Source organism: Panulirus ornatus, chromosome 36, assembly GCF_036320965.1.
Source record: "Panulirus ornatus isolate Po-2019 chromosome 36, ASM3632096v1, whole genome shotgun sequence".
In the NCBI taxonomy this organism is placed as follows: Eukaryota; Metazoa; Arthropoda; class Malacostraca; order Decapoda; family Palinuridae; genus Panulirus; species Panulirus ornatus.
In genome coordinates, this window is record NC_092259.1 from 18,863,521 (window position 1) to 18,879,175 (window position 15,655).

Genomic DNA, 15,655 nt, shown 5'->3' on the forward strand with positions numbered 1-15,655 from the left:
TTGTACTGTGTGTGAGTCACTAAAGTAGTCACCATGTACCGTGTGAGTCAATAGCTTACTCACCATGTTCTGTGTGTGAGTCACTAGCGTAGTTACCATGTACCGTGTGTCAGTCAATATCGTAGTCAACATTATTGTGTGTGTGTGTGTGTGTGTGTGTGTGTGTGTCGTTAGTGTAGTCACCATGTACTGTGTGTGAGTCACTAGCGTAGTCACCATGTACTGTGTGTGAGTCACTAGCGTAGTCACCATGTTCTGTGTGTGAGTCACTAGCGTAGTCACCATGTTCTGTGTGTGAGTCACTAGCGTAGTCACCATGTACCGTGTGTCAGTCAATATCGTAGTCACCATATTATGTGTGTGTGTGTGTGTGTGTGTGTGTCGTTAGTGTAGTCACCATGTTCTGTGTGTGAGTCACTGTGTATTTGCAGCCCATAGAGCTACATTAACTGATTCTCTTAAGGAAAAGAATATGCAAGTGATTCTCACATGTGATTCTGTACGAAGCTCTAGTCTTCATTATGTTTAATTCTTTTGAGTTGAATTAGATAATTACAATATGTCTAACTTCCAGTTTAGATAATCATATTACATATACATCCTCTAAATCATATTAGATATACATCCTCTAAATCATATTACATATACATCCTCTAAATCATAAAAACTATGTAATACATAAACTTTCATTCAAAGGAAACAAATGAAAACTGTTCAGAAATGTTTGATCATCTTGTGGTAACCGTTGTCGTGGAGCCACAACACAATGACGTCATAGTAGTTCTCCATCCAGGCAATGTTATTGGTCGTTCTCTCGATGGCTTGGTCAACTGCTCTTTTGGCTGTTTCCAGCTCGCCGGCATGTTCCTCTCTGAATAACTCCAACTGAAGAAACAAAGGTTATACATATATGATTAATGATATATCTAACCTTCACATGTAACACCTCACATGTAACACATGTAACACATATGTAACACCTCTTAAATATAGCCACTATTTAGACTTCATTACTGGGAAAAAAATTGTATTTTGCTGACACAAGAGTTAGGAAGTCAGTCATCATCATGTATACAACAGGAAGATAAAGAGAGATCATTTCACATACCATAATTCACCTGTGTACATATGATCATATACACTGGAGTTACGTACACTACTTTGAAAAATATAAGTAATAATGTAAACATTAGCACTGCAACAAACTTGGGCTATAGATAGAGTTGTGCGCAGGAGGATGGATGTGCTGGAAATGAGATGTTTGAGGACAATGTGTGGTGTGAGGTGGTTTGATCGAGTAAGTAATGTAAGGGTAAGAGAGATGTGTGGAAATAAAAAGAGCGTGGTTGAGAGAGCAGAAGAGGGTGTTTTGAAATGGTTTGGGCACATGGAGAGAATGAGTGAGGAAAGATTGACCAAGAGGATATATATGTCGGAGGTGGAGGGAACTAGAAGCGGGAGACCAAATTGGAGGTGGAAGGATAGAGTGAAAAAGATTTGAGTGGTCGGGGCCTGAACATGCAGGAGGGTGAAAGGCGTGCAAGGAATAGAGTGAATTGGAACGATGTGGTATAACGGGGTCAGCGTGCAGTCAACGGATTGAATCAGGGCATGTGAAGCGTCTGGGGTAAACCATGGAAAGTTGTGTGGGGCCTGGATATGGAAAGGGAGCTGTGGTTTCGATGCGTTACACATGACCGCTAGAGACTGAGTGTGAATGAATGAGGCGTTTTTGTTTGTATTCCTGGCGCTACCTCGCTGAATGTATTCCTGGCGCTACCTCGCTGAAGCAGAGGGTAGCGATGCTGTTTCCTGTGTGGAGGGCTGACGCCAGAAATGGATGCAGGCAAGCAAGCATGAATATGTACATGTGTATATGTGTATATGTCTGTGTATGTGTATTTACATGTATGTATAAAGAGCGAGCCAAATTCTTGGTTTTATATGTAGAAGTTTGGAATATACGTCCGGGAAATCATGTTCACAATTCATTGGTTCGTTCACATGTTGAATATTATGCTCAGTTTTGGTCAGTCTATCTGAAACCAGACATAGAGACAATGGAGAGAGTACACCATCGAACTACCAACATGATCCTCGAACACACAATGAATCCTTCGAGAGCAGATTATACGACTGGAATGTATTTAACATAGGAAATAGAAGGTTAAGATCACGTGATCTAATACAAGTATTCAAAATAATGAAAGGCTTGGATGATCTCATCAAGCTTTACCTCAAATAAGGAGGAGTAATCTCTCTTAACACGACTGTTAACATGTGGAACGATTTGCCAATCAGAGTGATTGAAAGCATTATCATAAATGTAGTGAAGAATATACTTGATCAAAGTTTCGCTTTATGTCCACAACTTACAATATTTGCGTCACCATAGTCATATTTGCGTCACCACAGTCACACTGATAATTTGCGTCATCACAGTCACACTGATAATTTGCGTCACCACAGTGACACTGATAATTTGCGTCACCATAGTCACACTGATAATTTGCGTCACCATAGTCACACTGATAATTTGCGTCACCATAGTCACACTGATAATTTCCGTCACCACAGTCACACTGATAATTTGCGTCACCATAGTCACACTGATAATTTGCGTCACCATAGTCACACTGATAATTTGCGTCACCATAGTCACACTGATAATTTGCGTCACCACAGTCACACTGATAATTTGCGTCACCACAGTCACACTGATAATTTGCGTCACCACAGTCACACTGATAATTTGCGTCATCACAGTCACACTGATAATTTGCGTCACCACAGTCACACTGATAATTTGCGTCACCATAGTCACACTGATAATTTGCGTCATCACAGTCACACTGATAATTTGCGTCACCACAGTCACACTGATAATTAGCGTCACCACAGTCACACTGATAATTTGCGTCACCATAGTCACACTGATAATTTGCGTCATCACAGTCACACTGATAATTTGCGTCACCACAGTCACACTGATAATTTGCGTCACCACAGTCACACTGATAATTTGCGTCACCATAGTCACACTGATAATTGCGTCACCAAAGTCACACTGATAATTTGCGTCACCACAGTCACACCGATAATTTGCGTCACCACAGTCACACTGATATTTGCGTCACCATAGTCACACTGATAATTTGCGTCACCACAGTCACACTGATAATTTGCGTCAACATAGTCACACTGATAATTTGCGTCACCACAGTCACACTGATAATTTGCGTCACCACAGTCACACTGATAATTTGCGTCACCACAGTCACACTGATAATTTGCGTCACCATAGTCACACTGATAATTTGCAAGTTGAATGATTCCTCTTTTGAATGATCTATATGACATCTAATCATGACTACATTGATCTATATGCTATACCCTTCACTATCACAAACAATTATGACCACATTGATCTATATGCTATACCCTTCACTATCACAAACAATTATGACCATATTGATCTATATGCTATACCCTTCACTATCACAAACAATTATGACCATATTGATCTATATGCTATACCCTCCACTATCACAAACAATTATGACCATATTGATCTATATGCTATACCCTTCACTATCACAAACAATTATGACCATATTGATCTATATGCTATACCCTTCACTATCACAAACAATTATGACCATATTGATCTATATGCTATACCCTCCACTATCACAAACAATTATGACCATATTGATCTATATGCTATACACTCCACTATCACAAACAATTATGACCACATTGATCTATATGCTATACCCTCCACTATCACAAACAATTATGACCATATTGATCTATATGCTATACCCTCCACTATCACAAACAATTATGACCATATTGATCTATATGCTATACCCTCCACTATCACAAACAATTATGACCACATTGATCTATATGCTATACCCTCCACTATCACAAACAATTATGACCACATTGATCTATATGCTATACCCTCCACTATCACAAACAATTATGACCATATTGATCTATATGCTATACCCTCCACTATCACAAACAATTATGACCATATTGATCTATATGCTATACCCTTCACTATCACAAACAATTATGACCATATTGATCTATATGCTATACCCTCCACTATCACAAACAATTATGACCATATTGATCTATATGCTATACCCTTCACTATCACAAACAATTATGACCATATTGATCTATATGCTATACCCTTCACTATCACAAACAATTATGACCATATTGATCTATATGCTATACCCTCCACTATCACAAACAATTATGACCATATTGATCTATATGCTATACCCTTCACTATCACAAACAATTATGACCACATTGATCTATATGCTATACCCTCCACTATCACAAACAATTATGACCATATTGATCTATATGCTATACCCTTCACTATCACAAACAATTATGACCATATTGATCTATATGCTATACCCTCCACTATCACAAACAATTATGACCATATTGATCTATATGCTATACCCTTCACTATCACAAACAATTATGACCATATTGATCTATATGCTATACCCTTCACTATCACAAACAATTATGACCATATTGATCTATATGCTATACCCTCCACTATCACAAACAATTATGACCATATTGATCTATATGCTATACCCTCCACTATCACAAACAATTATGACCATATTGATCTATATGCTATACCCTCCACTATCACAAACAATTATGACCATATTGATCTATATGCTATACCCTTCACTATCACAAACAATTATGACCATATTGATCTATATGCTATACTCTTCACTATCACAAACAACTTTTAAGAACCCAGTGGTGTGTTGCTGTTTGAATTCCTTTGTGTTGCTTACTGTAAACACCAACATTATGTCATAATGGTTTCTTGTTTTCCTGTACATTTCCTTGTGTTGTAACACGTGATAGTACACCACAAGTACATGTACTTCCTTGTGTTGTAACACGTGATAGTACACTACAACTACATGTACTTCCTTGTGTTGTAACACATGATAGTACACCACATGTACTTCCTTGTGTTGTAACACGTGATAGTACACTACAAGTACTTCCTTGTGTTGTAACACGTGATAGTACACTACAACGACATGTACTTCCTTGTGTTGTAACACGTGATAGTACACTACAAGTACTTCCTTGTGTTGTAACACGTGATAGTACACCACAAGTACATGTACTTCCTTGTGTTGTAACACGTGATAGTACACTACAACTACATGTACTTCCTTGTGTTGTAACACATGATAGTACACCACATGTACTTCCTTGTGTTGTAACACGTGATAGTACACCACAAGTACATGTACTTCCTTGTGTTGTAACACGTGATAGTACACTACAACTACATGTACTTCCTTGTGTTTTAACACATGATAGTACACCACATGTACTTCCTTGTGTTGTAACACGTGATAGTACACTACAAGTACTTCCTTGTGTTGTAACACGTGATAGTACACTACAAGTACATGTACTTCCTTGTGTTGTAACACATGATAGTACACCACATGTACTTCCTTGTGTTGTAACACGTGATAGTACACTACAAGTACTTCCTTGTGTTGTAACACGTGATAGTACACCACAAGCACATGTACTTCCTTGTGTTGTAACACGTGATAGTACACTACAACTACATGTACTTCCTTGTGTTTTAACACATGATAGTACACCACATGTACTTCCTTGTGTTGTAACACGTGATAGTACACTACAAGTACTTCCTTGTGTTGTAACACGTGATAGTACACTACAAGTGCATGTACTTCCTTGTGTTGTAACACGTGATAGTACACTACAACTACATGTACTTCCTTGTGTTGTAACACGTGGTAGCACACCACATGTACTTCCTTGTGTTGTAACACGTGATAGTACACTACATGTACTTCCTTGTGTTGTAACACGTGATAGTACACCACATGTACTTCCTTGTGTTGTAACACGTGATAGTACACTACATGTACTTCCTTGTGTTGTAACACGTGATAGTACACTACATGTACTTCCTTGTGTTGTAACACGTGATAGTACACTACAACTACATGTACTTCCTTGTGTTGTAACACGTGGTAGCACACCACATGTACTTCCTTGTGTTGTAACACGTGATAGTACACTACATGTACTTCCTTGTGTTGTAACACGTGATAGTACACCACAACTCCCTTAACCAATGTACTTCTTGTGTTGTAACACGTGATAGTAACCAATGTACTTCCTTGTGTTGTAACACGTGATAGTACACACATGTACTTCCTTGTGTTGTAACACGTGATAGTACAACTACATGTACTTCCTTGTGTTGTAACACGTGATAGTACACCACATGTACTTCCTTGTGTTGTAACACGTGATAGTACACCACATGTACTTCCTTGTGTTGTAACACGTGATAGTACACCACATGTACTTCCTTGTGTTGTAACACGTGATAGTACACCACATGTACTTCCTTGTGTTGTAACACGTGATAGTACACCACATGTACTTCCTTGTGTTGTAACACGTGATAGTACACCACATGTACTTCCTTGTGTTGTAACACGTGATAGTACACCACATGTACTTCCTTGTGTTGTAACACGTGGTAGCACACCACATGTACTTCCTTGTGTTGTAACACGTGATAGTACACCACATGTACTTCTTGTGTTGTAACACGTGATAGTACACCACATGTACTTCCTTGTGTTGTAACACGTGATAGTACACCACATGTACTTCCTTGTGTTGTAACACGTGATAGTACACTACATGTACTTGTGTTGTAACACGTGATAGTACACCACATGTACTTCCTTGTGTTGTAACACGTGATAGTACACCACATGTACTTCCTTGTGTTGTAACACGTGATAGTACACCACATGTACTTCCTTGTGTTGTAACACGTGATAGTACACCACATGTACTTCCTTGTGTTGTAACACGTGATAGTACACCACAACCATCCATAGGTATTAAGGAATATTTTGTATTAGTAAAATCTGATCTACAGTGAAATTCAGGATAGTTTCAGTAAAAACTACAGATATTTTGCTTTCTTAGGAAAGTTACTGTCAATGATTAAGAAGCAATAATCTTTTTGTGTAACTTATCTACAATTTGCATTACAAAATCTTTATTTATATTATGTAGAACAATAAGTAAAAACACAACTTAACAACCTACCTCATACTTCTCTTGTTTCGTATTAAACTCGTATGCTACGGTCTTCACAAGGTCACCCAGGGTTGTAAACGAGCCAAAGCTGTTGAGATAATGGTCAATAAAGTTAATGTAGCTAAGATACAGTCAAGGTTAAAACACAGACAGGTTGGCATTGTACAGTCATCGTTAGTTAGTTAGTTAAGACACACACAACAACATTGTCTCCACCACAAACATAACCACATCCTCAGTTGACGGTACAACATGTTATATACAAAGGTCTGGTTTCATTATGCTTCTCTTGTGGTTTCAGAATCATAATTTACTGACACTTATTATTCCTGTCATGCTCGACGACACCACAACAACCTTCCTTGTATAATGCTCACATTCCAGTCACATCCACATATATACGTTACGTCGCACGTCATGATGGAGCACGGGGGGAGTGTGTCGTGTGTGTGTGTGTGAGCAGGGAGAGAGGGGAGTGTGTCGTGTGTGTGTGTGTGAGCAGGGAGGGAGGGGGAGTGTGTGTGTGTGTGTGTGTGAGCAGGGAGAGAGGGGAGTGTGTCGTGTGTGTGTGTGTGAGCAGGGAGGGAGGGGAGTGTGTCGTGTGTGTGTGTGTGTGTGTGTGTGTGTGTGTGTGAGCAGGGAGGGAGGGGAGTGTGTCGTGTGTGTGTGTGTGAGCAGGGAGGGAGGGGAGTGTGTGTGTGTGTGTGTGTGAGCAGGGAGAGAGGGGAGTGTGTCGTGTGTGAGTGTGTGAGCAGGGAGGGAGGGGAGTGTGTCGTGTGTGTGTGTGTGTGTGTGTGTGTGTGTGAGCAGGGGGGGGGGGAGTGTGTCGTGTGTGTGTGTGTGTGTGTGTGAGCAGGGAGGGAGGGGGAGTGTGTCGTGTGTGAGTGTGTGTGTGAGCAGGGAGGGAGGGGAGTGTGTCGTGTGTGAGTGTGTGAGCAGGGAGGGAGGGGAGTGTGTCGTGTGTGTGTGTGTGAGCAGGGAGGGAGGGGAGTGTGTCGTGTGTGAGTGTGTGAGCAGGGAGGGAGGGGAGTGTGTCGTGTGTGTGTCTGTGTGTGTGTGTGTGAGCAGGGAGGGAGGGGAGTGTGTCGTGTGTGTGTGTGTGAGCAGGGAGGGAGGGGAGTGTGTCGTGTGTGTGTGTGTGAGCAGGGAGGGAGGGGAGTGTGTCGTGTGTGTGTGTGTGAGCAGGGAGGGAGGGGAGTGTGTCGTGTGTGTGTGTGTGAGCAGGGAGGGAGGGGAGTGTGTCGTGTGTGAGTGTGTGAGCAGGGAGGGAGGGGAGTGTGTCGTGTGTGTGTCTGTGTGTGTGTGTGTGAGCAGGGAGGGAGGGGAGTGTGTCGTGTGTGTGTGTGTGTGTGAGCAGGGAGGGAGGGGAGTGTGTGGTGTCTGAGTGTGTGAGCAGGTGTAGCCTTGTATTGTCCACCACTTCGCTTGTCATGTCTGTCATTGTAATCATCAGTTGTACGTGAGGTGTTGCCCCAGGCTTACCTCACAGGAGCAAGACCAGATGTCATGATGATACACAAGGACACAACCTGGTACACAAGTCTCTTTGTACCACACCTCACTCTTACCAACACATCTCCGGCCCACACCATGCATCACCATCACCATGTACCCAAGCATCACCATCACCATGTACCCAAGCATCACCATCACCATGTACCCAAGCATCACCATCACCATGTACCCAAGCATCACCATCGTCATGTACCCAAGCATCACCATCACCATGTACCCATGCATCACCATCACCATGTACCCAAGCATCACCATCACCATGTACCCAAGCATCACCATCGTCATGTACCCAAGCATCACCATCACCATGTACCCATGCATCACCATCACCATGTACCCAAGCATCACCATCACCATGTACCCAAGCATCACCATCACCATGTACCCAAGCATCACCATCACCATGTACCCAAGCATCACCATCACCATGTACCCAAGCATCACCATCACCATGTACCCAAGCATCACCATCACCATGTACCCAAGCATCACCATCACCATGTACCCAAGCATCACCATCACCATGTACCCAAGCATCACCATCACCATGTACCCATGCATCACCATCACCATGTACCCAAGCATCACCATCACCATGTACCCAAGCATCACCATCACCATGTACCCAAGCATCACCATCACCATGTACCCAAGCATCACCATCACCATGTACCCAAGCATCACCATCACCATGTACCCATGCATCACCATCACCATGTACCCAAGCATCACCATCACCATGTACCCATGCATCACCATCACCATGTACCCAAGCATCACCATCACCATGTACCCAAGCATCACCATCACCATGTACCCATGCATCACCATCACCATGTACCCAAGCATCACCATCACCATGTACCCAAGCATCACCATCACCATGTACCCATGCATCACCATCACCATGTACCCAAGCATCACCATCACCATGTACCCAAGCATCACCATCGTCATGTACCCAAGCATCACATCGTCAATGTACCCATGCATCACCATCACCATGTACCCAAGCATCACCATCACCATGTACCCATGCATCACCATCACCATGTACCCATGCACACCAACCCATCACATCACCATGTACCCAAGCATCACCATCGACCATGTACCCAAGCATCACCATCACCATGTACCCATGCATCACCATCACCATGTACCCATGCATCACCATCACCATGTACCCATGCATCACCATCACCATGTACCCAAGCATCACCATCACCATGTACCATGCATCACCATCACCATGTACCCAAGCATCACCATCACCATGTACCCAAGCATCACCATCACCATGTACCCAAGCATCACCATCACCATGTACCCAAGCATCACCATCACCATGTACCCAAGCATCACCATCACCATGTACCCAAGCATCACCATCGAACATGTACCCAAGCATCACCATCACCATGTACCAAGCATCACCATCACCATGTACCCAAGCATCACCATCACCATGTACCCATGCATCACCATCACCATGTACCCAAGCATCACCATCACCATGTACCCAAGCATCACATCACCATGTACCCATGCATCACCATCACCATGTACCCAAGCATCACCATCACCATGTACCCAAGCATCACCATCACCATGTACCCATGCATCACCATCAACCATGTACCTCAAGCATCACCATCACCATGTACCCAAGCATCACCATCACCATGTACCCATGCATCACCATCACCATGTACCCAAGCATCACCATCACCATTGTACCCAAGCATCACCATCACCATGTACCTATGCATCACCATCAGCCATGTACCCAAGCATCACCATCGCATGTACCCATACATCACCATCACCAGTGTACCCTATGGCATCACCATCACCATGTACCTCATGCATCACCATCACCATGTACCCATGCATCACCATCTCATGTACCCAAGCATCACCATCACCATGTACCCAAGCATCACCATCACCATGTACCCAAGCATCACCATCGTCATGTACCCAAGCATCACCATCACCATGTACCCATGCATCACCATCACCATGTACCCATGCATCACCATCACCATGTACCCAAGCATCACCATCACCATGTACCCAAGCATCACCATCACCATGTACCCATGCATCACCATCACCATGTACCCAAGCATCACCATCGACCATGTACCCAAGCATCACCATCGTCATGTACCCAAGCATCACCATCGACCATGTACCCAAGCATCACCATCACCATGTACCCATGCATCACCATCACCATGTACCCAAGCATCACCATCACCATGTACCCATGCATCACCATCACCATGTACCCAAGCATCACCATCACCATGTACCCAAGCATCACCATCACCATGTACCCAAGCATCACCATCACCATGTACCCAAGCATCACCATCGTCATGTACCCATGCATCACCATCACCATGTACCCAAGCATCACCATCACCATGTACCCAAGCATCACCATCACCATGTACCCAAGCATCACCATCACCATGTACCCATGCATCACCATCGTCATGTACCCAAGCATCACCATCGTCATGTACCCAAGCATCACCATCACCATGTACCCATGCATCACCATCGTCATGTACCCAAGCATCACCATCGTCATGTACCCAAGCATCACCATCACCATGTACCCAAGCATCACCATCACCATGTACCCAAGCATCACCATCACCATGTACCCAAGCATCACCATCACCATGTACCCAAGCATCACCATCGTCATGTACCCAAGCATCACCATCACCATGTACCCAAGCATCACCATCACCATGTACCCATGCATCACCATCACCATGTACCCAAGCATCACCATCACCATGTACCCAAGCATCACCATCACCATGTACCCAAGCATCACCATCACCATGTACCCAAGCATCACCATCACCATGTACCCAAGCATCACCATCACCATGTACCCAAGCATCACCATCGCCATGTACCCAAGCATCACCATCACCATGTACCCAAGCATCACCATCACCATGTACCCAAGCATCACCATCACCATGTACCCAAGCATCACCATCACCATGTACCCATGCATCACCATCACCATGTACCCAAGCATCACCATCACCATGTACCCAAGCATCACCATCACCATGTACCCAAGCATCACCATCACCATGTACCCAAGCATCACCATCGTCATGTACCCAAGCATCACCATCACCATGTACCCAAGCATCACCATCACCATGTACCCAAGCATCACCATCGTCATGTACCCAAAGCATCACCATCACCATGTACCCAAGCATCACCATCGTCATGTACCCTATGCATCACCATCGCCATGTACCCAAGCATCACCATCACCATGTACCCAAGCATCACCATCACCATGTACCCCAAGCATCACCATCACCATGTACCCAAGCATCACCATCGTCATGTACCCAAGCATCACCATCACCATGTACCCAAGCATCACCATCTCCATGTACCCAAGCATCACCATCGTCATGTACCCAAGCATCACCATCACCATGTACCCATGCATCACCATCACCATGTACCCATGCATCACCATCACCATGTACCCATGCATCACCATCACCATGTACCCAAGCATCACCATCACCATGTACCCAAGCATCACCATCACCATGTACCCAAGCATCACCATCACCATGTACCCAAGCATCACCATCACCATGTACCCAAGCATCACCATCACCATGTACCCAAGCATCACCATCACCATGTACCCAAGCATCACCATCGTCCATGTACCCATGCATCACCATCACCATGTACCCAAGCATCACCATCACCATGTACCCAAGCATCACCATCGTCATGTACCCAAGCATCACCATCACCATGTACCCATGCATCACCATCACCATGTACCCAAGCATCACCATCACCATGTACCCAAGCATCACCATCTCCATGTACCCAAGCATCACCATCGACCATGTACCCAAGCATCACCATCACCATGTACCCAAGCATCACCATCACCATGTACCCAAGCATCACCATCACCATGTACCCATGCATCACCATCACCATGTACCCAAGCATCACCATCACCATGTACCCAAGCATCACCATCACCATGTACCCAAGCATCACCATCACCATGTACCCAAGCATCACCATCGTCATGTACCCATGCATCACCATCACCATGTACCCAAGCATCACCATCACCATGTACCCAAGCATCACCATCACCATGTACCCAAGCATCACCATCACCATGTACCCAAGCATCACCATCACCATGTACCCATGCATCACCATCACCATGTACCCAAGCATCACCATCACCATGTACCCAAGCATCACCATCACCATGTACCCAAGCATCACCATCACCATGTACCCAAGCATCACCATCACCATGTACCCAAGCATCACCATCACCATGTACCCATGCATCACCATCACCATGTACCCAAGCATCACCATCGTCATGTACCCATGCATCACCATCACCATGTACCCAAGCATCACCATCACCATGTACCCAAGCATCACCATCACCATGTACCCAAGCATCACCATCACCATGTACCCAAGCATCACCATCACCATGTACCCAAGCATCACCATCACCATGTACCCAAGCCATCACCATCACCATGTACCCAAGCATCCCATCCATGTACCCAGCATCACCATCACCATTACCAGATCACCATCACCATGTACCCAATGCAATCACCATCACCATGTACCCAAGATCCCATCACATACCCAAGCATCACCATCACCATGTACCCAAGCATCCCATCACCATGTACAAGCATCACCATGTCACTCACATCACCATGTACCCAGCATCACCATCACCATGTACCAAGATCACCATCGTCTGTACCCAGCATCACCATCACCATGTACCCAAGCATCACCATCACCATGCTACCCAAGCATCACCATCTACCAAGTCCATTAGCCCAGCATCACCCATCCCCGTCATGGACCTATACATCACCATCGCCACGCTCACCCTACCCATACCATTAATGTACATCATCAAGCCATGGTCCACCCATACCTAACATAATGTACATCATCAAGCCATGGTCACCCTACCTACCATAATGTACATCATCAAGCCATGGTCACCCTACCTACCATAATGTACATCATCAAGCCATGGTCACCCTACCTAACATAATGTACATCATCAAGCCATGGTCACCCTACCTACCATAATGTACATCATCAAGCCATGGTCACCCTACCTAACATAATGTACATCATCAAGCCATGGTCACCCTACCTAACATAATGTACATCATCAAGCCATTGGACTACTGGAACTGTACTGGGTAGTTACTGGAACACTGAAAATGTACTGGGTAGTGACTGGAACATTGGAAGTGTCCTGGGCAGATACCGGATCAGTTGAACTGTACTGGGTAGTTACTGAAACACTGGAACTGTACTGGGTAATTACTGAAACATTGGACTGTACTGGGTAGTTCCTGAAACACTGGACTGTACTGGGTAGTTCCTGAAACACTGGAACTGTACTGGGTAGTTATTGGAACATTGGAACTGTACTGGGTAGTTATTGAAACACTGGAACTGTACTGGGTAGTTATTGAAACACTGGAACTGTACTGGGTAGTTATTGGAACACTGGAACTGTACTGGGTAGTTATTGAAACACTGGAACTGTACTGGGTAGTTATTGAAACACTGGAACTGTACTGGGTAGTTATTGGAACACTGGAACTGTACTGGGTAGTTATTGGAACACTGGAACTGTACTGGGTAGTTATTGAAACACTGGAACTGTACTGTGTAGTTGCTGGAATTATACTGGACAGTAGCTGGAATTGTACTGGGCAGTTGCTGGAACACTGGACTGTACTGGGTAGTTATTGAAACACTGGAACTGTACTGGGTAGTTATTGGAACACTGAGACTGTACTGGGTAGTTATTGGAACAGTAACAGATCACGTCGCCTCCTGCTGTGTTAAAGATAAGAGTTCCGTCCGTAAGAACACACAAGTCGTTACCAGGTCATCTGTATGGCCGAGCAGATATTGTTAGGAAGATCCAGTCGTTAGGCATATAAACATTATTGTCGATATTCACAGAAGAAACGTAGATTTTCTCTTTCGTTCAAAATTCCTTTCTTTTCCAGCTGAGAATGACGCTTTAGCTGTACATCCAGAGAGACAATACTAACATAGGCCTACTTGCACTACTAGTAGTAGACATACGTATAATGGTCCCTACTTATCATACTAAAATACACCTACTTACTAGTAGTAGACATACGTATAATGGTCCCTACTTATCATACTAAAATACACCTACTTACTAGTAGTGGACATACGTATAATGGTCCCAACTTATCATACTAAAATACACCTACTTACTAGTTCGATATTTTTTCCCATTCTTCCCTGACGTAGTTCCAGGCCAGGTCGCGCCCGACGTCATTACGAGCCACTGAGCCAAACACTGTGTGTGCGTCCTGCTTCCTGATGCCGCTGTCCTCAGTGAAAGACATGTCCAGATACCTGTGGTGAGGAAATGATTCTCCTGTAGTTGTGTTACACAACATCCTATAGTTGTGTTACAGAACATCCTATAGTTGTGTTACAGAACATCCTGTAGTTGTGCTACAGAACATCCTATAGTTGTGTTACAGAACATCCTATAGTTGTGTTACAGAACATCCTATAGTTGTGTTACAGAACATCCTATAGTTGTGTTACAGAACATCCTATAGTTGTGTTACAGAACATCCTGTAGTTGTGTTACAGAACATCCTGTATATGTGTTACAGAACATCCTGTAGTTGTGTTACAGAACATCCTGTAGTTGTGTTACAGAACATCCTGTAGTTGTGTTACAGAGCATCCTGTAGTTGTGTTACAGAACATCCTGTAGTTGTGTTACAGAGCATCCTGTAGTTGTGTTACAGAACATCCTGTAGTTGTGTTACAGAGCATCCTGTAGTTGTGT

At 43.9% G+C, this 15,655-nt stretch overlaps 1 protein-coding gene across 35 annotated transcripts in view; it reads right to left on the minus strand.

Moving 5' to 3' along the window:
* Nucleotides 1–481: 481 nt before the first annotated feature.
* The window catches only part of LOC139760425 (aminopeptidase N-like), a 194,928-nt gene continuing 179,754 nt past the window's right edge, over nt 482–15,655 (minus strand). For all 35 annotated transcript variants that reach the window (XM_071683657.1, XM_071683658.1, XM_071683656.1 and 32 more), the window contains 3 exons: nt 15,064–15,207; nt 7,198–7,276; nt 482–885 (listed from right to left, as the gene is read on the minus strand). In XM_071683657.1, coding sequence (XP_071539758.1) covers nt 715–885; nt 7,198–7,276; nt 15,064–15,207 — 394 coding nt within the window. In that variant the 3' untranslated portion in view covers nt 482–714. The remainder of the gene's footprint in view (nt 886–7,197; nt 7,277–15,063; nt 15,208–15,655) is intronic.